General features: G+C 40.7%; 5 protein-coding genes across 7 annotated transcripts; 2 read left to right on the top strand and 3 right to left on the bottom strand.

Moving 5' to 3' along the window:
• Nucleotides 1-27: 27 nt before the first annotated feature.
• Nucleotides 28-19,271, bottom strand: LOC6573832 (transcription factor IIIB 90 kDa subunit). The gene is made up of 6 exons (XM_001999855.4): nucleotides 19,025-19,271; nucleotides 18,590-18,958; nucleotides 18,423-18,527; nucleotides 1,364-1,740; nucleotides 360-1,302; nucleotides 28-300 (listed from the first exon to the last, which is right to left on the bottom strand). Exons 1-6 carry the CDS (start codon nucleotides 19,095-19,097, stop codon nucleotides 152-154), a joined length of 2,016 nt encoding a protein of 671 aa, XP_001999891.1. The 5' UTR covers nucleotides 19,098-19,271; the 3' UTR covers nucleotides 28-151.
• Nucleotides 12,540-18,089, top strand: LOC6573834 (BTB/POZ domain-containing protein 6-B). 2 transcript variants are annotated; one of them, XM_032733593.2, is made up of 5 exons: nucleotides 12,540-12,942; nucleotides 14,835-15,335; nucleotides 15,412-15,565; nucleotides 15,632-16,306; nucleotides 16,372-18,089. In XM_032733593.2, exons 1-5 carry the CDS (start codon nucleotides 12,579-12,581, stop codon nucleotides 16,913-16,915), a joined length of 2,238 nt encoding a protein of 745 aa, XP_032589484.1. In that variant the 5' UTR covers nucleotides 12,540-12,578; the 3' UTR covers nucleotides 16,916-18,089. The 2 variants fall into 2 exon arrangements, with proteins under 2 accessions (XP_032589484.1, XP_032589485.1); XM_032733594.2 differs by lacking the exon at nucleotides 12,540-12,942 and adding an exon at nucleotides 14,351-14,772.
• Nucleotides 19,272-19,601: 330 nt separating the features above from the next.
• Nucleotides 19,602-21,047, top strand: LOC6573835 (protein phosphatase 1 regulatory subunit 7). The gene has a single exon (XM_001999858.3). The coding sequence runs from the start codon at nucleotides 19,970-19,972 to the stop codon at nucleotides 20,960-20,962; it is 993 nt and encodes a 330-aa protein (XP_001999894.2). The 5' UTR covers nucleotides 19,602-19,969; the 3' UTR covers nucleotides 20,963-21,047.
• A 95-nt stretch (nucleotides 21,048-21,142) lies between these two features.
• On the bottom strand, nucleotides 21,143-22,530 carry LOC6573836 (protein CREG1). Of its 2 annotated transcripts, XM_015167144.2 has the most exons (4): nucleotides 22,403-22,530; nucleotides 21,679-22,123; nucleotides 21,523-21,604; nucleotides 21,143-21,462 (listed from the first exon to the last, which is right to left on the bottom strand). In XM_015167144.2, the coding sequence occupies exons 2-4, from the start codon at nucleotides 22,108-22,110 to the stop codon at nucleotides 21,353-21,355; spliced, it is 624 nt and encodes a 207-aa protein (XP_015022630.1). In that variant the 5' UTR covers nucleotides 22,111-22,123; nucleotides 22,403-22,530; the 3' UTR covers nucleotides 21,143-21,352. The 2 variants fall into 2 exon arrangements, with proteins under 2 accessions (XP_015022630.1, XP_001999895.1); XM_001999859.4 differs by lacking the exon at nucleotides 22,403-22,530 and having other exon boundaries at nucleotides 21,679-22,207.
• A 379-nt stretch (nucleotides 22,531-22,909) lies between these two features.
• Nucleotides 22,910-27,319, bottom strand: LOC26527420 (leucine-rich repeat protein soc-2 homolog). The gene is made up of 2 exons (XM_032728331.2): nucleotides 26,782-27,319; nucleotides 22,910-26,721 (listed from the first exon to the last, which is right to left on the bottom strand). The coding sequence occupies exons 1-2, from the start codon at nucleotides 27,209-27,211 to the stop codon at nucleotides 25,277-25,279; spliced, it is 1,875 nt and encodes a 624-aa protein (XP_032584222.1). The 5' UTR covers nucleotides 27,212-27,319; the 3' UTR covers nucleotides 22,910-25,276.
• Between the last annotated feature and the right edge of the window lie 647 nt (nucleotides 27,320-27,966).

Below are 27,966 nucleotides of genomic sequence, written 5' to 3'. Positions count from 1 at the left end.
CGTGGAATATGATGGAAAAGATGTCTGTAGATTTAAAGCTTAATTTAATTAGATTATGAGTAGTTGCTGATTATCAATTTGTGTATAAAAGCGACCATACAGAATGTGCCATAATGCTTGCTAAATGCCATGTCATGCCATGTCGCTGTGGTTAGTACTCCTCCTCCTCGTCGAAGCCGTAGCCGTACTCGTCGTCCTCATCGCCAGCGCCCTGGTTTAGCATATCCTGCAGCGTAGCCTCAGGTTCCGCCTCTGGCTCGGCATCAGCTTCATCCACCTCGGCATCCTCGTCCAACTCGTCTGAAATAGCAGAGATAGCAATGAGTTTGTCAGCAATGCAAGTGAAGCCGTTGGCTTACCTGCTTCCAGCGCGATCTCTGGCTTCTTTTCCAGTTGCTCCTCTGGCTGACTGACGGGCAAGCCGGCCTCTAGCTTGACGCGTTTTCGACTGGGTCCAGGCATGTCGTAGCTCGGTTTGCCGCGGCTCTGCTTACTGGAAATCGGACCCTCCTCCACAATGACGGGCGTCTGTGCCAGCTCCTCCACCGTCTTGGGCTTGGGTTCCTCCGCTGAGGCCTCGCTATCGCCCGTAAGGCAGCCCATGCCCTCTGTGAGGGTTTTCAGAATGTCGTAATTTATCTTGCTAGAGATCTTCTTCTCCTGCAGCATCTTCTCAATGGCTTCGCCAGCTGTGGACGAGGGTCCAATGACTTTCTTGCGCGGCTTTCGCTTTTTTTTCTCCGGCTTGCCCTCCTCACGCTCCTTGGCCATGCGTTCCTCGCGTTCCTTTTGCTCGCGCAGAAACTCTGCGTTCAGGTTCTTCCACATGCTCAGCTTGGTGTCGGCCTCCTCCGCTGTCAGCACATACTGATCCAGCTCCTCGTCATTCAAGTCGTCAATATATAGCTCCGTCTCCATTGGCTGCTTGGCCCGCTCCACATCCTCCAAGTCGCTTTCGGTGACACGGCAAATGGCTTCGATGTCGGGCCGCAGTCCCTCAATCATGGCATTCGCCATGGCCGTATGCGGCTTCGATTCCAGCTCCGTGTCCGCGTCCGTGTTGTTGGCAATGAACTCCTTGATGGCCTCAGCATTGGAAGCCTCAATGAATTGTCTAGACTCCTCCAGCTCCAGTTCCTTTTCCGATTTCTGCGCAAATTTGTCCGACTTTTCCTGTATCGATGCCGTCGTCACTTTGCCTTTGGTCACCTTCCGCAGCATGCTCTCGGTATACTTGCCAATATCCTTCTCCAAATGCGCATCGATCTCCTTTTGCAGCTCGGTCAGCTCGTGCACGCCCATCTATGTAAAGGAACGAAAGCTAGTTCTGGTCGATTATATTGATATAGAATATTTTACTCACATTTTGTATGAGTTCACGATCTTTGATACGCGCCGCTCTGAACGAGGGCGGATCCTGCTCCCGCTCCAGGTCGACGGTCATGAACTCCTCCAGCGTGAGGCCGCCCGACGGCGTCTCGGCGAACTCGGAGAGGCGCTTGCGCAGCGTGGACTCGTGTATCTTAACGACGCCGATCACGTCGGCTATGGTGCGGCTAAACTCGTGCATGCGCGCGGCTATCAAGAGAGCGGCGCCGCACAGTCCGGTGGGCCGTCGTCCCGAGTGCATGCAGTCTTTCTTCATGCGCTGCACGATGCGCAGCGCCGTCATGGACACCTCGTGGGTCTTTGGGCCCAGCTGCAGGCGGTTGGCGAAGCGCATTATGTAGAGACAGGGATCTGTAAAAGGCGTCACAATGATGCAATGAGGAACTCGTCAATTAACTCGCCCAACAACAACAAAACTGCAACAGCAACAAGTTTGTGTTTGTTTTTGTTTTTGTTTTGTTTTATCGGCCTTTTGTTTGTCTGTGGAGGCTCATGGTCAACATACATTGATAACATTCCGCAGCAGAAGAACTTGTTCAGCGACCTTCAAAGCGGCTCTAAGCAGTGTAATCGAAAATAGCCAATAACCGGCCATGCGACAGCCGAAAAACAAACTTGAACCCGAACGCCAAGACGATTTATATATACATATATATTTTAATTCATTCAACTTTTACAAGACGCTGGCATTGAGCGCAGTCACGAAAGAGAACAGCGTCTGAGACAGAAAGAGAGGGAGAGACAGAGCGGAGACATTCGAGAGAGGCCAGCCAAGACGGCGACAGAGACAGAGTAAGACGGAGACGGACAGAGAGAGAGACGGTGAGAGGTTTGGTATATTTTGAATATAGCATGCGATAGATTTTGAAAAATATTGCGCATACGTCACGTCGCTTGTGACTCGCATTGTTTATGCTCTTTGGGCCATTACTGTTTGCTTATTAGTGCGGTAATTAGTTGGCCTGGGCATGGAAAATAGGTGAGACAGCACAGCGTGCAGTAATTAGTATTTGGCCAAGCCAAGCCAGACCAGGCCAGGCCAGGCCAGGCCACATCATAAACTGTGCACAAAACGCACTGGAAAAATTGAAAATGACGTGCGAAAAGAGTGCGAAGAGCACAAACATGAACGCCAAATATCAAATACCAAATATCAAATACAAAACACTAAGTCCACAATGGACTTGGACCAAGTCGACCTTGCGGCGGAACTGCGCCAAGCGAGACGGTGCTAATATTTGACAAACGTGCGGTGCGAGCGATTGACCGTCAATCTGAAGCTACAAATTTGCATTTAACAATGCGAATATAAAACTATATATGTATTGACTTGCTGTGTGTATGTGTGTGCGTGTGACTGTCCACATTGAAGTCCTTAAACCTTGTTTGAGCCACAACTTGACACACTGCGGCAGCTGCTAAACGCTGACGGCATTCGACCCTTTGACCACGCCGCTCTTCAGAGCGAGCAGCAAGTGTGCTCGCAAAAAAAATATTTATTAAACCCTAATGAATGCGCATATTTGAGGCGACCCGGGCCCCGCCCGAGTTCAAGCCGCCCACTCATGCGACTGTCGAGTGGTGGCACTTGAAAAATGATGCCGTTGTCGCTGCTCTCGCTCGACTGTCGACTGCATTGACCCTTCTGTGCAGCAGACCCACTCAACCAGCAGCTGTTGCAGTAGCTTCACTATTTAACAGCCAGGGGAGGCCACAAATGTCTGCTGCTGCTGCTGCTGCTGCTGCTGCTAATGGTTTCTTAATGTTTCCCTGTCCGCGCAGGAGCCAGCGAAATTATTATTATTTAAACTTTATTTTTGCGTTTGTCATGACAGCAATTATTGTTTTTGGGCGTGTTACGCAACACACGCCCGCCACAGCCGCAACCCCTTTGGGCGGCCCCGCCCCTATTGACTGGCAAACACTTTGTTGCCCTTGCAAAATGCCAGCAATTTGGGACAAGCGCTTTCCAAGGCGCAATTAACTCAACGCGACGGCCTAATTGCTATTTAATTTAGCCACGATTAATTATTAACTAGCAGCGCGACTGGAATATTTGGCTACAACTGAACCGATCCCAGCAACCTTCGATTTCTGCATTCTGTCCTAATCAATTAACAACGAATTAAGCTCGGCTCTCAAAATTGTGTCAGTGGAATTAGAGCTAAAGTTAGGGCTAAATTTTTGGCCAAACAAAAAAAAAAAAAAAAAAAAAAAAAAACCAACTGAAGCTGATATTAAAAAAGCTGGGGTCTTCCCAAGCAATAATTTCATACCAAAGCTAATTGAGCTAAGCCAGAATTAGAAATTAAAACTGAGATTCACATAAAAACTCATTAAAGCTATTATATCTCATTACATACATATATATTAATTATATATATAGCTCTAATTAGTTATTATTTATGCGGCTTTTAAAAAATATATAAATGTAAAGAAAATAATTACTCTGTTAATGTATTTAAATAGTACATGAAAAATAAATTGTAATATATATTTGTATATACCTTTTCTTACTAGCTCTGTCTCTGACTGATCTCAAATTCAAATTTCATAAATTAAATTAACGCTTTTCAAAGCCGAGCATAAAACCGAAATTGAAATGGCAAACAATAATATTTTATTAACACTCTACAAGACATTAAGTTTCATATAGGAAACTCAGCGCAAATATCCCATGCGATTAATGCACAAACTCTGAATAAGTCTCTCTCTCTCTCTCTCTCTCACTCTCTCACACACAAGCTGCGTTCACAGCAATCTCGAAATACCTGAGAGGCGAAACACCTGAGCGGCAACACGTCGATCGTCAAGCAGCTGCCTCGTGGCTGTCATCGTGGCTCATTACGAATTCGTTCGTTGGCTCGCGAACAAGCAACAAACCGCAGCAGCAGCAGCAGCAAAATCGATCGACGCGCATGCGCAAAACTAAAATAAATAACATGTAAAAAGATTTCTATAAAATTTTTATTTTTTTCTATATATGTAGTTAAGTTTGATGTGTGCGTGTGTTGGTGTAGAAATCGCTGAAACATAAATAACAAGCGCGTTCTTCTGTTGACGCTTTAATTTATGTGCAATTAAGCTGAGAGCCGGCAAAGTGCGTGCAAAAACAAACTAATTTACTTAAATATATATTTATGTATGTGTGTAAACAAATATCTAAATTTCTGTAAAAAAAATACAAGCAGCAGACAACAAAAGTTCTCAGCGCAGTGAAGTGCTTTGCAATTAAAAGACCCAAACAAATAAATAATAAAAAGAATGAAGTGTTTAATTATCATTTTACCGGCTGTAAATCAAAATAATTAACATTCAACACACGCGCTCTCACTCTCTACTCTCTCGCTCTCTCCTTCTCTCTCTCTCTTTTTCTCCAAAACTGCCCCTTGACATATATTATAAATAGAGAAAAAAATAAAATAGTTTATCGATAATTTTAATGACGTCAATATAAACAAAAATACAACAAAGAAGCTGTTGACCGAGTAAAGCCTCAACCACATAACAAAGTCAACAAAAGGGTTTCAAAACCCGGCAAAAGCAGAAAAACAAAAATAAAAAAAATTAAAAGAAAGTGCTAGAAAAATATAAATAAAACTTGTGTTTAAACACTTTAGTATATGCTAACAAATTAAGGTTCAAAGTTTTGCAGTAAGTCGTACGAGTCGCACGACTCGATCAGAATGTTGAGCCACCCTAACTATCTATAGCGAGCTGAACGCGCAAATTGTGATCTAAGCATATTTTTGACAATTCATTGATTGGTCATTCATTGCGAGCCCCCCCCTCCCCTAACGGAGTCTAATGAGCGCTTACTTGTGCAGCCTCAATGGCACTTGCACACTTTAGTCGAGCCTTAAGTTAATTTTACACTAATTACTAATTCTAAGGCATATTCTAAAGGTGTGCCAATCACTCGGCTGCAATTTAGAGAAGTCTATTGCTGATGAAACACAGAAATTTTTAAGTGTTCTTTATATACTCATAGAAAATTGATAGGCAGTGTAAAAGGTTTGCATTCAATATAAATAATAAAATTACTCTATAAATTATTTATAGATATTCTTCAAAGGTTACAATAACCATGTTAAATTAGGCCTGTTCTATTTCCTATTTCTTTTTTCCTCAACTTTAAATGCTTATAATTTAGCTATACATTTTTCTCTACTCGTGCATATTTAATTCCACTTAATTTCCATTCAATCTCCCATGAAAACCCTAAGACATATGTAAGTATACAGCTCTAGATTAAAGCTCAATTCATTCCGTCAGTTCATAGATAACAATATTTATAATTATAACTTATAATTTTATATTATTTATAATTTTATAATTTTGTGTCTATTATTTAAATATTGTTGCATATTAGCTTTCAATACTACAAAATGAACTCAGTCGAAGTTGTATTCCAAAAATAGCAATTCCTAAACATCTTTGCTTATCATTGACAATTTTTGATTTATTATACATATAATTAAGTGAACCCTCTTACGGATCTGGATATCTTCTAGTCGAGCACGCCATTAATTATTTTAGTGTTATTTATGTAGGGATTATCACTAAAGTGAACGATAAATAGAATATTATCGATAATTAGTTATTGTGTTAAATGAAAAATCGAAGAGTATTCAATACTACATTCAATTCTGTAGAAATTAGCAGCAGCGTCGCGAAAATAATAAAGTCTTTCGCACTAACTACTACACTAGCTAAACAGTAACTAAATTCTGTTCTGAGTTAGTTGCGTATTACATTTCAAACTGGCATATTCACAGTTTTCTGCTATATTCATTCTAATTATCGAGACTCGACTGTATGCAGATTTACAATGCTATTCTTTGTTTATAAAAAATGAAATGATTAAGAGTTTTAAAGAAGCTGACTTGCCTCCTAACCACATATGTTTTCAATGACTTTAAAATTAAAAGGTCTGTTCTATAAAAGCTTCAATATCTGTCTAAGATGTGCATCAAATGTCAGTCGATTTCTAGAAGAAATAGCAATTGTATTTAGAATGAACTCTCTATGCAACAATCGTGAAAGCTCATAGCGAATTCACACACTTAACTTACCACGTCTCAACTATATTTATACTATATAATATGTAATGCTGTATGCAATAGTACTATATAAAAGATATATGCATATAATGCGATTTTCCCAAGTTTTGAAAGCTTTGTGTAATCAACTTAAGCTGAGCTGTGTAATTTAACAATATTTAATTATGGCTAATTTGCTGAGGTGTTTTTCTTGATTGTAGTTTTGGGCATGGCAACGCAGCACAGCACAGCACAGCTTCCCATATTGACAAACGATTCCATTTAGTTTGAGAACCATTCACCACCAACAACAGCAACCACAATTGCAAATTGGCCCCGCCCGTTGTCAGAGCCACCGAGCATGAGACAAAGTAAAAATACAAATACAAATAAAACAAAAACTGTCTCTTTATTCTCGTTGGCAAATAATTCATTGAAATTCCGCACGCAGAGCGCGCACAACTTGAGACATGAATATCTAAATATGAAATAATACGAAAATAGAAGAGGAAGAGCTCAGAGCATTTCTGAATAGCCCAAAAAACCTGATGACAATTCAAAGCGGCGGACATAGAATAGCCAAGTGATTGAGCTTCAAGAACCGGTTTAGGCAACGAATAATATGAATGTATCAATTTAACAAAATACACGGCCAGAGACCGTCGAGTGAAGATGATAAGCAAATTTATGCGAATCATTTGATCTCGATAAAGAACTTAAGTAAATCGCATTGTGTGTGTGTGCGTGGCGTTGGGGGTTTTTATTTTCTGGGCCCATTGCGAAACGCTTTTCAAAGACTTCACAAAGCCAAGTCGGCAAGTCATTAAGACAAAATGCATCATGACTTACCAAAAAAGCGAAACAAAATTGGATATATACATATGTACATGCATGTAATTGCATATAGAGAAATATTTAAAGCGACTAGATTGTTGCTCATGTTAAAAATATACAAGAGAAAAAAAAAAAAAAAAAAACTGCACACTAATGTCTATAAAATTATCTGCAAATCAAAGCGTCTAAACCGCAAGGCCCAACCGACCGACACCTGACTTACTGACTGACTGACTGACTGACAGACTGACTGGCTGGGTGATTGCGAAACCACCTAAGGGCACTCGAAACGAGGCATTAAGTAATTTGACAACACCTTTGAGATACACCTCAGCTTCAGATTCAGGCGTCAGAAAAATACAAAACAAAATGCTAAGCGACAATGACTAAAAGATGAGCTAAGATCACTCATAAGCGAAGCGACAGATACTCTAAAACTAATCTCTAGAGCAACTTTCAAGAGCTAAGCTAATGCGTTTATATATATTTATTTGTGGAGCATATGGGAGCTGAGATGTCCCTGACCCTGATTCTTCAACGGCCGTAAGCGCTAAGTTATTCAAAATCAAATAAATTCGTTAAGCAAACAAACAATACTAGCTGAATGCGAATCTGGAAATGGAGAAGAGCTGAAACAACAATTTCACCTAAAAGTTCAAAACGCAAACTTTTATTACCTTGAACACACTCAAAATGGAATTTTCTAGTAACAATATAAGCTTTTAAAATTAAATGGGCGTGTCAGATCTCATAAATACATATATTAGTATATATTATTTTGGTTGGCAAGGATCAAAAGTCGAGTCGTCTGCCAGTTTAAGCGTTGCGATCTTGGGATCCATAGATCCAATATATCTATGAGCTGTGAATACTGTTTTCAGATTCCCAATTCCGCTCAATTCTTTTTATTTCTAACTAATCGATTCACCCGTCAAACACATCGATTATAAACTTAATCAAACTATAGCTATGACATCATGTTTCTTCTGTATATTTAATTTTATGTAAATTTAACCAAACATGTCTTCAAATTTTATGTTTTGCTAGATATCCAACAGAACACGTTGAGAGTTTCATAGAAATTCGCCAGCTCACGAGGAAATTGAATAAGTTCTGTGCCAAGCGCACGTATTTTTCATTCGTGGAAATGCATTTGCGAACGAATTGTGTCTGCATTGCCAGATGCCAAAACGAAAGCGTTTCAGATTCATTTTCAGCCAAGGGCTGTTAAAAATATATTTTATATCAGCTACAGCTAATCGTTCCTATTTTTCAATATTGCAAGTAGAAGTGGAATAAAAAGATGCCTGATTAAGAACTTATTTATTTACATAGTTTAAACTGGCTTTTGGGTCTCAGGAATTTTGTTGTCTTTGGGATTCTACTTAAAACATTTTTTTTTCTCTTTTATACAAAAGTTTGTTTAAGCTAATGAAATAAATTCCATGATCATATATTTTTTTTTTTTTTTTTATTTATTTTTTTTTTTTTTTTAGCATTGTTTCTACCTACTTCTTTTGCTTCAAGCATTGTAAACAAGAGTTTAAGTGTTTTTTATTTAATTGCGCTACAGCGATCCATGCCAAACTTATCATCACGCCGAATAGAGAAATCTTCTATTTATAATACTTATATAATGGGAACATTTATCTTGAAAATAAATGCTGATTTCTTTTAGGAACTACATATTTTAAAGAGGGGAACATTATATTTAACAGTCTTATCTAATACGAACAACTCTGATGATCTACCAGGAAGTAATTTTAGCTATACTCTATAGATTTTTATATTCGGAATAATACAATATTCAATAATTCAAATTCATATTTATTCTATATAAATGCAGATATATATGTACATAAATATTTTCTATGAATACAGATAAATATGAATACAAATATTCTATAAAAACAAATACACTGTAAGAGTTTCATATATCAGCAATGAAATAATATATATCAGCTAATAAACAAAACATTTCAAAATTGTACACGAAAGCTGCAATGAAAGTAAACGACTTGGTTCTACGAGCCATAACTGAACGATCTGACAAGCAGTCATTAATTAAAGTGCAAAATCGTCAAATCAACAGCCACGTGATCCCGAATGACCTGTCCGCTCACCTATGGCTCAGCGATGGCTTAGACTTAAGGCAAAGCTTTTGGCTTTTATGTATCAATAACTGATTAAGTCAGGTAAAACGAATCGCTGCTCTCCTTGCCATATTTTTGCCAATCAGCGCAAATGCGTTGCGATTGCACAATTTGTACTGAAACGTGAAAATGCAATGAGATATATTTGCTTAAAGTGGCCCACAAAGCGAACAGCAAAACCAACTCAGCAGCTCAAAAAAAGAGTCAAGTCTTCACTTTTTTCTTAACTCTTATATTATATACATATATATATATATATATATATATATGTATTGTTGTTGTCTTTTTACTTTTGTTTTGCATGGTGCGCGTGTAATGAGGAAATAAAAATCGAAAGTGTTACGCGGGCGTCGGTTTTGGGGTCTCTTTGGGGTCTGGGTCCGTTGTCGTCGTCGTCTTCGTCGTCTTCGTCGTTGTTGTTGTCTTGTGTCTGTCGGTCTGTCGCTTTGTCTATGGGTCGCCTGCGGTCTGACCCGGCGTGGTCAAAGTGGGTCGACACTCGCAATTAAAGAGGCTATGAAAAAATGTAATGAAAACAGCGAGCGCCAGGCCAACCCGAAACAAAAGAAATACATAAATTAAGAAAAGGGCGCGCAAAGTTAATGCAAGCGCAAATTTCGAATGCGCTGACAAACTGCAAAAGCCAATGCGAAGCTCAACAGCCACAGCAATAACAACAACAAATTAAGTCAAATGTGCATAAACAATCAACAAAGGGAATAATTGATGAGTGGACAGAAGTGCAGATACCCTGTACAAAATGATTGATATATGATTTCTATTATTATTTTCGATTATTTTATTGCGCTGCTCAGAGAATTTAGATGTGCTGCTGCCTACATTTAAAAGTATTTGATGTATAATTTATATATATCGATATATGTATGTCTAGTGTTTCTCAATTTGCTCACCATCCATTTTAATTGTAAATATTTCAAAATCCTCCACAATAACGAATTTTCACTGGGCTGGCACACACAATGTGCTTTCATTCAGAATGACAAATTCTAGTCGCTTCTCTTTGGCCACTGACAATCATAACAGCCCTGTCTAAGTGGCCTATATGGCCATCTCGCTCACACTCAGCAGCAGTCAGCTACGTTCAGCAACAACTATCTTTCTCTGTCTCACACAGAGGGGGAATTAGAGGATGCAAGGCAAAAAGCAGAAGAAGCAGCTAACTCACTCGAATAACATTTTGGCCGCTGTCACTCTAATCCTATTGAAAAAGCACGAGTTAATCACGATGCAAATTAGCAGAATTAGGAAAATTCGATAGACAAGAGAAGAAGAAAAATTCGTGACACGATATCATGTTATATTAATGCGATATTTATATATGTATTTACCTACATATTTATGTTATTTATAGACATATTTTTTTGACAGCAGCATTTTAATCCTAAATATACATATAAGCTATAATATTTTGTCATCTTAATTCGATCGAATCGATCTGATTCATTCCATATACGTTACATATGTATGTATGTAGACTAGCCAATCAGACAGTAATTTAATTAGCCCAATCTAGTTAACGATACTAAATAAAGATCGTCAATTTTACGTTCAGGTACTTCCTATATGCATATGTATGTATATCTGATTTTAAAAAGGTAGAAAAGATAAAAACAATTAAGCCTACGTCTGCTGCATGCTAAACGTGACTCTGCTGTCAAATGCAACGAAATGCATTTTGCATTTCTGGCATACGCGCCTATACTATATATGCAGTATATGCATACATAATATATAATATACATAGAAGTATATACCTAAATACGTTCTTATGGAGCGGAGCTGCCTATGGCCTACACCTTTATAAAGACTCTATCTATATGCATGTATATAAAAAGCTAACTAATTTGATGCGCCTTGCTTAATTGAAATAATTGTAGTATACCCTACAACCTTCCTCAAGGAGAGGGTATTATGTGCAAGAGTAGATATAGCAAGCAAATATAACCAAATTTATTTAGATTTTCTTATGTGGTTGGGTCTATAATAAAAATTAAAAAAATGATATATTTGCATGGATTCAAAACAATCTAATATTTAAAAATGAAAACTAAATAAACAAAAATGAATTAATTAATATTTATTTAAGATATTACCTTATATACGCATAAACACACTGGGATAACAGTTTACATACCATGTATTGAAAAAATTGAAAGGATTAAGAGAGACATTGATACTATAGGAGAGTGAGCGATCAATAGTAGAGTCTAAAATGAGTAGAGGACTTTTTTTGACTAGATAATAAATTTATTTAGTCTTTATTCTATACAAGAACTTTAGGCACAGCTATTTCTGTGGGCATTATCATCAAAGTCTATATGTAGAGAAGAGCTATGATTTCTTTGGAACTTAATTCAATTATTTCAGATAAATAAAAAATAAATCAGCTAATTGAGTGTTAGACCTGCTCATATATGGCTATATACAAAGCTGGTCGCCCCGGAAACAAGCGCTTGCCAAAAATTCCACTCGGTCTCGGCAAATAATTTGCTAGATCTGAGGCGGAGCAGAAAGGGGGGCGTGGCAGCTGCTGTTCGCTGATTGTTAAGCGTCGCGACGCACACCCGCATGCGCTGCATGACACCACAATATTTGCCTTTATCTGTATCGGTGTGTGTGTGTGTCGCAGTTTTTTGTTTTGGTTACGGACTTCGCATTGCTGTCAATTAAACGTGGCTGCTTGCATAATCTGAAAAGGCAGCGCGACGACGACAGGTGTGGATTCTCCCTCAGAAATGACTGGGAAAAACGAAAGCAAATGCGAACAGATCGCATTACATGAGACATGAAAAAGAGAAACAAAACAAACAAGCAAACAAAAAATGCCAAGGCCGAGCCAAATTTCAATAACTTCCTGTAGCTAATCCGAAATGCGTGTGGAAATAGACATGAAAATGGCAAGTGGAAGTGGGAACTGGAAGTGAAAGTGTAAATCGAGATTTGGGTTTAAAGAAACAGGCAATGTTAGATGAGCAGAGAGAGAGAGAGAGATAGAGAGAGAGGGAGAGAGACAGATAGAGAGAGCGAGTTCAGTGACTGTTAGATTACATTACATAACCTCAAAGTCTTCTCTTTATTCCATTTTGCAGTGCCAGAGTCGGAAAATGTTAAATGGGGCTGAGATGATGCCAAGGGAAAGATGATCGAGGCCTTTGCAAACCATCTGAGCAGTCATCTGGGACGTCATCTATTTTATTGGGCGATCGACACGAGGACGCCAAGTGGCGTCAGCGGCGCCAGTTACGGCCTCAATCTGCGTCTCTCCGAGCTAATTAATAAGTTTCACGGTCCCCTCGAACGCGGCGTCCAGGTGCTGGATCATCTGCTGACGCTCGAAGAGGACGACTTTGCCGGCCATTGGGGCAGCGCCTATGCGCACAACTATGAGCCGGAATACGCTGCGCGCGTTCCGGAAAACGAGGAAATGCCGCCGCCCGAGCCACAACAAGAGCAACAACAACAACAACAACAACAACAACAGCAGCAGCAACGCCAATCGAACAGTAAGTACTCAACATATTGAGTGAAAATTTGTAGGAAAAGCTGCCGAAATGAGTTTTCGTTTACGCAAAGGTCAACAACATTTTGTTGTTGTGTGTTTTCATGGCCCAAACACGCAGTCGGCGGACTGCACAGAAGCAAAAACTTGTTTTACTTTTTGTTAGATGTTTATGTGCATGTGCGTGTTCGATTTGTAAAGATTTGTTGTGTGTGTGTGTGCATGTGTGATTTTTAGTATGCTAAGAAATCGACAAACCTTCAGCGGTGACAGCAGCGATGACCAAACTCTGGCAAGCAAATCGATTTCAAGTTCAAATTTTTTGTGGTCATATTAAATATGCGCAGCCGGGCCATAATCAATAGCCGTATTCAAGCACAAAATATGCGTCAAGTTTACAAGCTTCAAGCATGGACTAATATGTACATGATGCTGGCCCCAGCTGCTGCACAAGGCTATGGTAATATTTAAGGCTCACGTACGAACTGACGCTTTTATATGGGACAGAGGCAAGTGCGCGAGTGCGCGGACTGAGCTTCAAATTGGCATGACGGAAATACATATTAACCGCGACCATGATATAATCAATGAATTGCGGCCCAGCGAAACTTGCGAAACTGACGCAAATCCACAGTAAATTGAAATTCAGCTAATTCGCATTCAAAACACGCGCTCACACAGATACACAAAAGCTGGTTGGTATATCACTTGGCAACAGACAAATGCATCGCTGTCGTGGATGTTGTTTGTGGATCGCATATCGTCTTACCGCCACTGTCTATCGATTTGCGTTTTAATCTGCCGACTGCAGCAAGTTCTCTCAAGCCAATATACGCAGCTTAGTTTAATTCTCAAAATGGCATTACAAATGCCGTCAGTTAATTGAAATAGTATAAAGCGCACTTAATCAAAAGTAAAACTATAGTGGTAACATATGGTTATTGCGGACAAGAATTGTTTTGCATAGTGCTCCAAATTTTCCACTCTCTTTCTCTATCTCTCTCTGACTGCTGTTCAAATAATACAAACACAAAACGTAGTCATGGCCAGTAGCAGCAGCAGCAGCAATAATCATAATAACAGCAATACTGGCAGCAATAACAACAGCGCACTAAACCGATTCTCATTGAAATCGACAAATAAGCGCAATCAAGAATCCATGTCACATTCGCAGGTTAACGGCGGCTGGATTAATGGTAAGAAAAATGCATCCAAATAGACAAAATAGCAGGTGCGCGTGTGTGTATGTGCACATATGCATGTGTGTGTGTGTCTCTGGCTGTGTATGTTATCGATTTTCCACAAAATAAATGACAGTTGAGGTATCAGTAGAAGGATGCGAAAGAGAAAGGAGGCGGGGTTTGTTTATTTATGATTGATTATTTACGTATAGAATTATCTAGTTCTCCATTATTATTATAATAACAACGTACAAATATTTTTGTCATGTAAAAAGCCTGAACAGTGAAAATTTTATAATCATCTCCCATCAGTAACTCACGCACACACAAGTACACCAAGGTACACATGCACACGCAGAGTATTATTAATATCAAAGAGACACACACAGAAAAAGCAGATTTTGGGGTCCGTGCTAAAAGTCGCGAGCTGCAGATTTAGCAGCAACAGAAGAGCCGCTATTTTTGGACGCTCCACATTACGTTCGCATCCGATATGGGGGAGTGTTATAGGAGGGGGCCGCAGCTGTTGCAGCCACGACGAATGGGGGCACCGATGGCTGCTAGCACAGTCGTGGAAGTGAGGCCTCGCCGTCTAGCGGTTAACAAATGCTGCAGCGAATTGTGCAGAAACTGGCGGAGTTCGGTTGGCCACGGTTTAGATATAATGCTAAGACTATATTCTAAATGCGTAATTTATAACTATTCAATTTTACAGTGGAGACGCTTAACAATGGCAACGGCCTCTTGCACTCGCCACCACATAACCACCAGCAACAGCAGCAGCAACGTGGTGCTGCAGTCACATCCCCGGGGCCGGGGTCAGGCAGCGCCGCCGATCACAATATACAAATAACACAGCCGATCAGTGCACCATCCTCGCCGCTGGCTTCGCCTGGCGCCTTGAATAGCAACAACAGTGGCAGCAGTCCGACCACATTCTGTCTGCCCTCCAGTTCAGCGACAGCCGCGGCCATTGCCTCGGCGGTGGCTGCTGCCAATGCAGCGACGGCAACAACAACGCCCAGCAGCGGCAGCGGATCGTACGTCTGTGCAGCGGGCAGCAATAGCAGCTATGCCGCTGTTGGCGCCTCGAATGCCATTGACACGGCCGATCCGAACTGGCAGGCCAGCAAGGCAACCGTGCTGGAGCGCAATGCAGCGATGTTCAACAATGAGCTGCTGTCGGACGTGAAGTTCATTGTGGGCAGCGAGTTCGGTGAGTTAAACCGAAGCATGCATATCATCAAAATAATTTAATCAATTCCAAATCCAATGTCCTCCACACTGAATAGATTTCGATCCCATTCAAACCATACCCGCACACAAGTACATTCTCGCCACGGGCAGCTCTGTGTTTTACGCCATGTTTTACGGCGGATTGGCGGAGAACAAGCAGGAGATAAAGGTACCCGATGTAGAGCCCACAGCCTTCTTAACGCTGCTAAGGTAAGAGTCAATCAGAACTCTCTTAGTGAACAATTTTAGACGCTTTGGCATTATGTTTGTTCCCAGGTATCTCTATTGTGATGAAATCAAACTGGAACCTGAACACATACTGGCCACATTGTACGCAGCTAAAAAGTATATTGTGCCACACTTGGCGCGCGCCTGCGTCAACTATCTGGAAGTCAAGTTGACGGCAAAAAACGCCTGCCTACTTCTCAGTCAATCGCGTCTTTTCGAGGAGCCCGAACTGATGCAACGTTGCTGGGAAGTGATAGATGCCCAGGCCGAGATGGCGGTTAAGTCCGAAGATTTTGTGGACATTGACCTCAAAACATTCGAATCAATATTGTCGCGCGAGACCCTAAACTGTAAGGAGATTCATCTATTTGAAGCGGCGCTCAATTGGGCCGTGAATGCCTGCGAGAAGATGAGCATTGACGAAACGTCGGCGAACAAGCGCCGCGTTCTAGGCCAGGCACTGCATCTGATACGCATACCGACAATGAGCCTGGAGGAGTTCGCCAATGGCGTTGCCCAAACGGGCATACTCACGTCCCAGGAGACAATTGACATGTTTTTGCATTTCACTGCAAAAATCAAGCCCACTCTCAGCTTTCCCACGCGTCCGCGTGCTGGTCTCAAAACTCAAGTTTGCCATCGGTTTCAATCGTGCGCCTATCGCTCCAATCAGTGGCGCTATCGAGGCCGCTGCGACTCCATACAGTTCTCAGTGGATCGCAGGTAAGTCAAACCAAACCAGGCTAAAATTAATCAGCTATTCACATACATATTTCTTGCTTGACCAGAATATTCATTGTGGGCTTTGGGCTCTACGGCTCGTCCACGGGTGCAGCTAACTACAATGTAAAGATCGAGCTGAAGCGTTTGGGTCGCACGCTAGCGGAGAACGACACAAAGTTCTTTTCGGATGGCTCGAGCAACACTTTCCACGTATTCTTCGAGAATCCCATACAGATAGAGCCGGAGTGTCACTACACAGCCTCAGTAATACTGGATGGCAACGAGCTCAGCTTCTTCGGGCAAGAGGGCATGTCTGAGGTGCTCATGGGCAATGTTACATTCCAATTCCAGTGCTCGTCGGAGAGCACCAACGGCACCGGCGTGCAGGGTGGCCAGATACCCGAACTGATCTTTTACGGACCCACAGCAGTCACCGCGCTCAACTCGCCCACAAGCTCAATCTGCGCCACGCCCATAGGAGCAACGCCAGCCATTACAAGCGGCAGCAGCGGAACAGTCACAGCCAATGGCAGCAACAATGCTAACAACGCTGCTGATGAGCTGCCAGTCGGAAGCACAAGCGCCAGCAGCGATGGCAGCAACACCTGATGCGCGCAGCTATACTGTGCGGAGTGGCAGGGCGCCTGCTACTACCGCCAGCAGACACAGCACCAGCAGCAGCAGCTATCGAAGAGACCAACACAGATTCAACCACAACAAACACAAAATCGAAACTCATGGGTTTTCAGTGCAACACAACAAAGCAAATTGGAGTTTTAAGGAAAGCGATATTAGATTGATATATATATATAGATACATATTATTATTATATATATACACTTAACACTTATAGAATCACAATACAGTAGAGTGCTCTAGTTATCGTAGTACATACATATAAACAAACACACATACATACACATATAACGTCTGTTGGTAAATGCATACAAAAAGAAACTATTTAAAATTTGGATAACGTAAGCCCCCAAAAGTTGATGATATACACCCAAACCTATTACTAATACTATATACGTTCCAAGAGACATTGCGAAGCAAGCAAGCAGATAAGGTAATCGAAGGCATCTTCAATAAGCAAGTAAACAACGGGCAATCAGTCAAGCTAATGATAACTAAATATATTCTAAATAAACAACTGAATGCAAAACAAGAATATATATATATATAGATATATACATACATATTAAATATCAGAAATATTTTTTGCCAGCATATACTAAACCAACATATATATATACACTATATACACTTGAAAGAGTCTATTACGCCATGTTAAAGTACGCGTAGGAATTTGAAAGCCAAGTTAACCGTAAAAAGATGTACACACTTAATTAGCATTAGTAAATGCCAAATTCTTCTTCACAAAACAAAGACATACACAGATTACATGCTATATACGCGCTAAAATTATTAATATAACTATGTATTTCTTGTAGCGTGCATTTGTAGTTGCATTATTTCTATAAACGTAATATAAAAGCCTTTTTTCCAGGCCGACATAAACCAATTATAGACTTGATTTCCCCTAATATCGAATAAACGAATCTGCATGAATCTTCTTGAGCTGCACGGCGCAAAAATCATATTTGAATTCAAGTTTTCAATTCCTTGAAAATTGTACTGATTTTTTTATTTTTTCAAAATAAAAAACAAACTTTTTATATACCATATGCGTAAGACGAATGTTATCCTATATATTGTTTATGACTCTATGAATTATGTATTACGACTATTAATCAATAAAATATATTAGATTTTTCTCGAATTTAAATGTTTTTAAAGAAGGATATTATGAAATGAAAGCTGCGGATAGAATATATTCTTCAACCTTTAAGCCTGTTCGAGACGATTCCTCTTACAAGAAATTTTCAAGTCCCTGGATCTTACGAGCTCTGATATCGATGCGTCAATATAAGGGGACAGATGGGTGGATAGATAAATAGACGGGCAAGGCAAAATCGACTCAGCTCGTCGTTTTGATTAAGAATATATAAACTTAAAGGGGTTAGCCACGCCTTATTCCACCTGTTGCATTTTAGCAAAATCACAGCCCGATTCCCCATTTTCGGGTATATAAAAACTCCGAGTTCAAACTCACCTACGGATGGTATATTTATGCACAAAGCATGTGACAGCTTCAGGTAAGTTCGTCCCAGCTCGTAGGAGCAAATCTGTTGTACGTCGCTGATGTCGATGAGCAGATCTGTAAGCAGAGATTGGATAAGTACTTCTGAAGGGACTACAGTAATATCTATCTACACTTACGTGACGTGCCCTCGGTGCGGCAGGTCATATAGACGCAGGCCGCATAGATGTGGGTGCTTTTGCGTCCCCGTGTCAGATGTCGATGCAGGGCCATTTTGAAGAAATTGAGCGCTGTGTCCGCATAGTGCTGGGTCAGCTGCAGCTGCTGGCAGAGAAGAGTGATGTCCTTCTTGGCCTTCTTGATTGTCACCTCGCGCGACTCTGTGCCGGATCCAACTTGGAATTTACCATAGCCATAGTTTGTTGCGCCGCCTGAAGACTCCGCAGACACGAATTGTCCAATAGCGGAGGCTCCATGGCCCATTTCCTCGAACTGCACCTCCGACACAATAAGCGAATCCTCCAGCACAGAGCCGCAGTTCATGCAAACTAAAAGCACAAGAAGTCTGAAGTCGAAGAATTGGGGAATCTATAGACTGTCGGCTGCTTGCTTACCGCGATCACCGCGTGCATTGTCCTCCTCGATCTCATTGGAACCGCAATTCCGGCATTTGAAGCCCGTCGACATGTTGTTTGTTCAGCTGCTTGATAATAACAGAATATCTAACGAGTCGTTAATGTGAGCACAAATTGCCATTGGATTCAATTTTCACGACATTTTCCCTACAAACTCAACATAAAACTTTTACACATTAAAACTAATGCTGCACGCGTTCTCACAAAAGTCCAAAATACCTATGAACAGCTGTTACGGACAGTACGCTGGCAATCGAAGAGGTAGATAAAAATTTGTTGGAGCTAGACTGAACTAAAACTGTTTAATACATTTAATAACGGTAATAAATGTATATTTAATATTATTATTATAATGCAAACAAAAATGTGAATTATATTATTTATTAACTACTTAACAATATATATTATCTCAGCTCTCATGAGCTGCATACCTATCTCAGCAACTAACTGGCAACACTGCGTTTTAAACTTTTTGTACTTTTTCAACACTAAATACACATTCAGCTGAAATGCAACAAGAGTCTGGCTGCTGTGTCAAGTACGCTGATAACAATAACAAACGAAACGATCAAAATTTTTGCAGCAAATGCAACAATTCAATTTTTGAGAATTTTTATTTGATTTACAACTCAATATATTTGATAAAAACTAGATACAGACTTAGACATTTATTACAGCTAAAACAATTTTTGGTAATTTCTACTGACAACCAAAAATGAGAAATGCGCTTATATGAGTAGCATACCGAGCACAGTAAAATCCCTTACCACACTAATTTGCCAATTTTTTTCGTACTCTTTTACAACACTAAATAACATTCGGCAAATAATAAGAAAAACCAACAAGAAAATCGTCGGGCAGGGCAGGCGGCATTTATAATTTATTAAATTTGTATATATAATTAAGAAAACGTACAGCATTCTTATGAGTATGGCTGACGGCGACAATGCAGTCCCGATTAGTGGAGAAGCGAAGCCAACGGCCGGAATGCAGATCATACCGGGAGAGCTGGTGGCGTCAATTGAGGAAATCGTGATGATTGATCCCGAATGCTATGAACTGGATCTGAATCATCGTCGTATCGATAAGCTCGAAAATTTCGAGCCGTTGAAACAGATCGAACGATTGTATCTGCGATGGAACCTCATCAAAAAGATCGAAAACCTGGACATGCTAAAAACCCTGGTGGAGCTGGAACTGTATGATAACCAGATCACAAAAATTGAGAATTTAGATAAGTTAGTCAATTTGGAAATACTCGACCTCAGCTTCAATCGTCTGACCAAAATCGAGAATTTGGACAAGCTGGTAAAACTAGAGAAACTCTACTTTGTGGCCAACAAACTAACTGTCATCGAGAACTTGGGCATGTTGACCAATCTGACAATGCTGGAGCTGGGCGACAACAAGCTGAAGAAAATTGAGAACATCGAGACATTGGTAAATCTGCGTCAGCTATTTCTGGGCAAGAACAAAATCGCAAAGATTGAAAATCTAGATACGCTAGTCAACCTGGAGATACTGAGTCTGCAGGCAAATCGTATTGTCAAAATCGAGAATTTGGAGAAGCTGACCAATCTGAAGGAGCTGTACATATCAGAGAATGGCATCGAGACCATTGAGAATCTGTCCGAGAACAAGTGTCTGGACACACTCGACTTGGCCAAAAACAGATTGAAGGTTATTGCCAACCTGGAGGCGCTGCAGCAGCTCGAAGAGCTCTGGTTAAACGACAATGGGATCGACAACTGGAAAAATCTCGAGGTACTGAAGGTCAACAAAGCCTTGCAGACGATCTACCTGGAACATAATCCCGTGGCCACAGATGTCCGCTATCGCTCCAAGCTACGCGACATTCTTCCCCAGTTACAGAAAATAGATGCCACCCTCTGCGTGCTGCCGGGCCAACATGCGTAACGTCCTGGCACATGGCAATTATCGAATCCAATGATTATATTATACACCTAAAACTTACAATATATATTCAAAATGTTACAAGTAATTGATTTTGTTTTTCCTAGAATACAGTGGACAAACGAAATGCTCCTGGGTCTCATGTAACACCCTTCCATAGTATAAACATATGTAGCATATATATACACATTTATCACCATTTGTTCTATATTATATTAAAGCTTATCACATGCAAAGTCCGATAGAAAAAAAGAAAGAGGGCGAGACGAGAAGCACGTAGGATCGCTTGTTCAGTAGAGCATTATATAGACTTTTGCTTATCACTGTATACATTACTCGGATTGTAAACAAAAGACTTGTGGGTCTTATAGGGAGACCTACTCAAACCCAGTCTTAAATTTTAATTGCATAATAGTCCGAGGCGTTGACCTGGTGCGGCCCGCCATAGAAGTCCAGCACGAATATATTCTGAATATCGAGTTCGCAGAGATAGAAGTTGTGTTCTAAAAAAGAAGTATTTAAAATTTATCGAGTTATTTCCCCATAACATTTGCTACGCTTACCTTTTATCCAGTTAACCGCTGCCGGATGTCGAGCAATAAATGTATTAAGAGCTGGAGTATAGCTAGGTTCATCTTTCGGGAGCTATTACATGGGATACATAATATGTAATGTATAAATTTTTATTTTCAAGCATTTTACAACTCAGCTTTACATACCTTCTTGACCTGACCGCTGATTATCACGCGCGCACAGGTAGGCTCCATCGGATCCTTGTTGGCATTCTTGCAGTTCAGCGTCTGCTCATCCGTAAACAGGAAAGTTACTTTGTTATTGTTCTGCCAGTCCGGACCCGTGAAGTCCAAATCGGTGAGCAGGAAACGAATCACGCCCGAAGACTTGCCCTCCAGGTTATTGTCGTCAACTGAGATAATGTTCACCATGGGATAGTCTTTCACAATTTTATTGGTCGAAATGCTGCCCACAGACGCCCAATTGGCGCGATGTACCAGTTGACGTGCGATCTTGGCATGATTCAATATCAGCTGCCGTTTATACTCAGCTATAATCTGAGCATCTCGATACGCCGAGTATGCCTGCGAATGGCCAATGGATACGCAGGCAACAAAAAAGAGCAATAACACTTGCATTGTGTTGCGGAAGCTGCGAGGAGATCAGAGTTCGGTACGGAAGATGGATAAGAATTGCTTTTGATATGCGCACTGCGAAGCGCTCAACGGGAATGCGACACTTTTAAAGGCAAAACCTTATCAAGTCGAATCGAAATTATTTCAATAATAAAACAATGAATATTTATATATGTACATATGTATATACGCATTAAACAATCGAGCCAAAAGAACAAAGAGAAGTACTGGAGCTTTTTTTAATCGTTATCAATTCCAATGCTATACACAGTTTACATTTCGCCAAGAAACTTACCTGTTCGCTGACTGCTTAATTGATAAAATTGTTTACTCAAGTCCTTAAACGGCTTTTGTTTGCACTATTAATTCGGTTGCAAACTGCGTTGTTTTCTTCTAGACGCTGACTGGCAGAATGATGCGAGCACTTGAGCTTTTATTATCGCAACATGTAAGTTTGTGAGTAAGCGACTGAAGTAGACAAAGAGAGCCATCGCTAGAGAGTGGGAGAAAGCTAACAGCTGTTTTGTAAGCGTGTGATTTATACTATTACCCTCATGCTCAATTCTTTTGAGTCGCCCACTAGAGCTCGGCTCCAGCACCACTGTTAAAAGACTCATATTGTTTAACAGCGCGCACTAACAGAATGGTTAGTTAACAGTGCGCAGCCCAGCACACATTAACCTTTTTAACAGTGATCTCGGGAGTCTTTTAACCACACACGATTGAGTGAATCATTTTACAGTGCACGGAGATCACGCAAAGCTTTGGAGATTAGTAGATTGAACTTCTCAGTGTTTTAACATTGAATTTTAACATTATGTTTATTTCTCAAATATGTTTTGTATGTTTAGGAATATCTTTACATTTTGACTTTACCGAATCCATCGTTCTAGTCTAACATATATGATGTACTTGTACTAACATTTCAATTTTCATCTTCAAATTTACGTTAGTTTGTATTTTTGCTCATTTCTAAATTCAATATTATATGTTTTATGTGTGTGCTTCAGGTGTGCGAACAATTTGTAACATTTATTAAACTATTTTGTTAAGTTTCCATTTATCTTATTTATTTTTGTTTTGTACCGTTTGCATTTTACGATTTTCGTACTTTGTTTACTATTTTTGTTAAGCGTTTTGTAATTCAATTACAATTGTATGAGTATAATATCTTATATCTTGAGATAAAACATATATGTATGATGTATGTATGAGTGTATGAATTTGTTTGTATGTATGTATAGCATTCTAGTGTTTCTAAAAAATAGTCGTATATATGTATGCCTATGTAAAATATGTATGTAAAAGTATAGCTATAGCTCGTAACATGATTCATGCATGTATTATAGTATTTAAAGTTAGTTTCGTTGATTCAGATGTACTTGGTATTCAAAATGATTCTTAAAGCCCTTTTGCGTTGCGACAGAAAGCTGCTCAGTTTATAGCATGCCGTATGTTGTCTTTTAATTATGTTTAAAATGAGAGAAAAACTTGTAGTTTTCGTCTAAGAAAAATAAACAATTATGAATCTTGAGCTGTTTAGACATAAAATTCATTAAACACACTTTAACAATTATTATAGGGACCAAGAATCAGTTCATAATCTTTGACATATCCGAGTTTGAAACCAGAACTGATTTCAAAATATTTTAAAAATCGAAAAATCTTATATTGCATAAAAAACGTTGCCTTAAAAATCGATTTTTCAGCTTCTTACAAATTTGTACTCTTTCAGCGAGATATCGTCTGTTGGAAATTCAATAGACGATATCCCAGGAACAAAGACTTCGAGCTGTCTATTTGAACAAATATATCTTCGATCTAGTTCTGAGTACTTCAAATGTACTAGGAAAACGGGATTCCTTGTTGAATTGCTCTACTGGTTCGGATGTACTCGTATAGTCTGATTCTTGGTTACCAAAACGTGTCAAATATATGTATATATGTCTACAATGTCAGAATGTCTCCAGTTCAATTGTTATCTATATGTATATAGTATGTATATCGACTTATATAGTTCGCTTATCAATTAGGTGGCATTATACCCTTGCAAGTATGTGTGTTTTTCTTTGTTTGCCATACAAAAATTGTATGTGATTATTATTAACCAAAATTGTCGAAATCAAATTTAACAATTATTTTTTATACACGCACACACATTGACATATATTTTTTTTTTCCTTTTCTTTTTTATTTAACATTCAAGTGTTTAAAATACTTATAATGCCTGTGCTTTAATAGAAACTTAAATGACGCGCTACAAGCCGATCCACAAATATGTACTTATATATATATATATGTATATATATAGGGTGCACCATATCAATATAAACTTGCTTGAAGCGCTCAAAAAAACTTTCAATAGTAATCAAATTATTAATACTTTTCATTTAGTTTTTATACTTGTGTACAAAGTACGTTAATAATTATTTTTATATATGTATGTATATTTAGTTTTTTTTTCATTTAATTTTTTAATTCTTTTTTCCAAACAATTCCATGGCGCTTGCGTATTTTTTTGTGTTTTTGAACATTCGATTTAGCTTTCCTTAATGACAGTTAGTTTTCTTCTTTTTGTTTTGTTTTGTTTTGTTTTTGTTAATGTCTTTAAACGAGTATCGAACGAAACGAAAAAAGTATTTGTTCTTTTCTAAAGCTTTAATATAATTAAATTAGATTTAGTTTCGTTTGTTTGTGAGTTGTTTTTTTTTTTTTTTTATGACTAGCTTGGAAGCATACAACTAAAACCTAAACGTTGAGGACCAAGTCAGATGTCGCTAAGCAGCTTCGAACGTGTGAACTTAAGAGTTAAACATAAGGTAAAAGCAAATCGGGGCAGTTTTACAATACGCGGGACGTTGGTATAACAATTTGTTTAAAGCTATCATTTGCCAGGCAACGCACTCCAGTCGGGGTAATCTGTGTGTATTCTGTTTGCGGTGTGTATGTTTATGGGGAGAGGTGTGGCCCACAGGCATGACCGGGGTGGGGGTGGGGCTAACATGGATTGCTAAACTTAGCAAAGCTCGCACCGTTAGCGCCGCTCATTGGTTCGCTCATTGGTGGAGCGTCCCGCCTGCTTACCCTGCGTCTGTTGCGCCGCCTGCAGCTCGTACTGATAGTAGCAGTCGCTGCCAACGTAAACGGTGCGCCAGACGCCATCCACATCTCACATCTGCCGATAGGGTGAGTGCATCTTGAGCCATTGCAGCACAAGCGATGGGCCGCCAGCTTGGATCTCGGGCGGAATGGTGCCCAGCGGGCATTTGTCAATGTTCAAATACTTTAGGTTCTGGCACAGCGCCAGCTCGAACGGTAACTTCTCCAGGCCTGGATTTTGATTGATATAGAGGTTCTCCAGGCTCTCCAACGAGCCAATCTCCTCGGGCAAAAATTGTAGATTGTTCTCGCTAACAGAAAGATGCGTTAGATTGCTCAAATGGCCAATGCTACGCGGCAGCATCGTTATCTGATTAGTCTGCAATATCAGTCGCTGCAGCTCGTGCAGCAGGCCAACTTCATGCGGGAGCACCTCGATGCGATTCTCCTCCAGATCCAGAATGCGCAACTTGCGCAAGTTGCCAATGGTGTTGGGTATCTTCTTGAGCATGTTGTTGGACAGTATGAGTATTTCCAAGTTCTGCAGATTCATGATATCGTCGGGCAGCTTCTGCAACGCATTGGTAGCCAGGTTCAGCTCGACCATGTTCACCCAGGTGCCCACATCCAGCGGCAACGCAGTTAGCATGTTCTCCTTCATATTCAGCTTTGTCAGGCCCTTGGCGCGCGAGAATATGCCATAGGGAATCTTGTCGATACGATTGTGCTCCAGATTAATACTATAGACATTGGTGAACTGCGCCGGCCCACCAGTCGGATAGCTGGTGAACTGATTGCGCGACAATGTGATTGTGGTCAACGCACTTAAGCTAGCGAGCATGCCGTCTGGCAGCAGCGTGATGCCGTTGCCCTCCACATTGAACTCATCCATGCTCTTGCAGTTCTTCAGCGAAACGGGCACGCAGCTCAGTCGATTGTAGCGCAGGCCAAGCCGCACCAGCGACTTCAGATTGCCAATGCTGTCCGGTATGTCCAGCAGCTCGTTGTGCTGCAAGTCGAGCGCATTCAGATTCACACAGTTGCCAATGTCATCCGGTAGGTGCTCCAAGTGATTGTGCGACACATCCAGCGTTGTCAGATTCACCAGCGAGCCGATCGCGCTGCCCAGCTCCTTGATTTTGTTCTCACGCAGGCTGAGCATGGTGAGGTTGACCAGCTGGCGCAGATCATCTGCCACGGCAGTGATTCGATTGAAGCGCAGATATAGTGTTGTCAGTGAGCGCAGCTGATAAATAACTGGCGGTATTTCGGCCAGCTTATTGTGGCGTAGATCTAGCACCTTGAGCTGTGTACAGTTCCTCAGCGACTCCGGCAGCGATGTCAGCGAGTTCTCGTTCAAGGCCAGATTGCGCAAATTGACCAAGCATCCAATTTCCGCCGGCAGCTGCACAATCTTGTTGCTATACAGATAGAGTTCGGTGAGATGGACGCACTCCCTGACCGTCGTCGGTAAGACAGTGATTGACGACTTGCTCAAGTCTAGCAGCTTGATGCCTGGAATGCAAAGTTCATTTATATTAGAATTGGATTTCGTAGTTAGCTTGGACAACTCACCTTCGTCACGGCACCGCTGCAATGCCTTGATCACATCCTGATCCGCCTGAATATTTTTCACAATCTTCTTTGTGGTGGGCTTGGGTTTGTTTGATTCCGGATGCTTGACCGTCACCATTTTGGGACGTGTCTCGGGCGGCATGTTTGCGTTGTTTTCGTTATATGTCAGATTGTGTCCGTTGCTGCTTGTCGTATTGCTACCGGCACCGTTCACAGTGCTTCGATTCCTAAGTGTGGGTGCTGTGGTGTCAGTTCCGCAACCGCCGCCGCCGCCTCTACTACCACCTCCTCCTCCGCCGCCGCTGCCACCACCGCCGCCGCCAAAACAATGCGTAACCTCAGAGGGACTGCTCCCGTTATTCTCTCCGTGCCCCGTGGACGATAGCGATGTAGTCGATGCGGTCGCACCAGCCGAGGAGCACAAGTTCATAATTTTGCCCAGTCTTGCGGTAGCCGGCGACAATGCGTTGCCCAGAAGTATGCCAAAGCGACAACAGCAATTGCTCCAGCCGCAGCCAGTGGAACTCGTTGCTTTTCCCTGCAACGTTCAGATAAAGACGAGCAATGAGACAACCGTAAAGTGTGGAGTGTAAGCTGTTTATTGTTGCAGTTTATCAATTGTGCGTCAGACCCGGCCACAGGCCAATAAAAAGACAAGCCACGCCGTGCGTCATCATCAATGGCTAACCCGCCGCCCCAAGCCCCCAGGCCGTAGTCACCGTGCCGCAGACCACAGCCCACACCCACCCAAGCAATTTATTACTTTTGCTTTTGTTTCTCGGTCCTTATTAACATGCGCTCCAACAAGTTGCCCATAAACTTTGCTGAAACTCTACGCACAAATCAATAAGCATGCCCACAGTCACCACAAAAACAATTCGTTCACCTTATCCAATTTGAATCACAATAAATTTAATAAAAACAAAAATAATATAAAGTCACGAACAAAGAAATAATCTATAAGGATGATATTTTTAACATTTACTCATTTTTAATATTCACTAAAACGAACTGAATAAATGTGATTGTACTATATTGATCCTACACAAACAGTTTGAGACGTAATACTTGGAATACTTAGTGGTGATAACAAAAAGTAAGAGTGACATAGTCAATAGTACTTGACTGGAGTATGCCCTGTCTGGATAGATAATTTCCTTCCTATGTACATATATGAACAAGTAA

Source organism: Drosophila mojavensis, unplaced genomic scaffold (genome assembly GCF_018153725.1).
Source record: "Drosophila mojavensis isolate 15081-1352.22 unplaced genomic scaffold, ASM1815372v1 contig_16, whole genome shotgun sequence".
Classification (NCBI taxonomy): Eukaryota; Metazoa; Arthropoda; class Insecta; order Diptera; family Drosophilidae; genus Drosophila; species Drosophila mojavensis.
The sequence above is the reverse complement of the archived record's forward strand: the minus strand, read 5'-3'. Positions and strand labels throughout refer to the sequence as shown.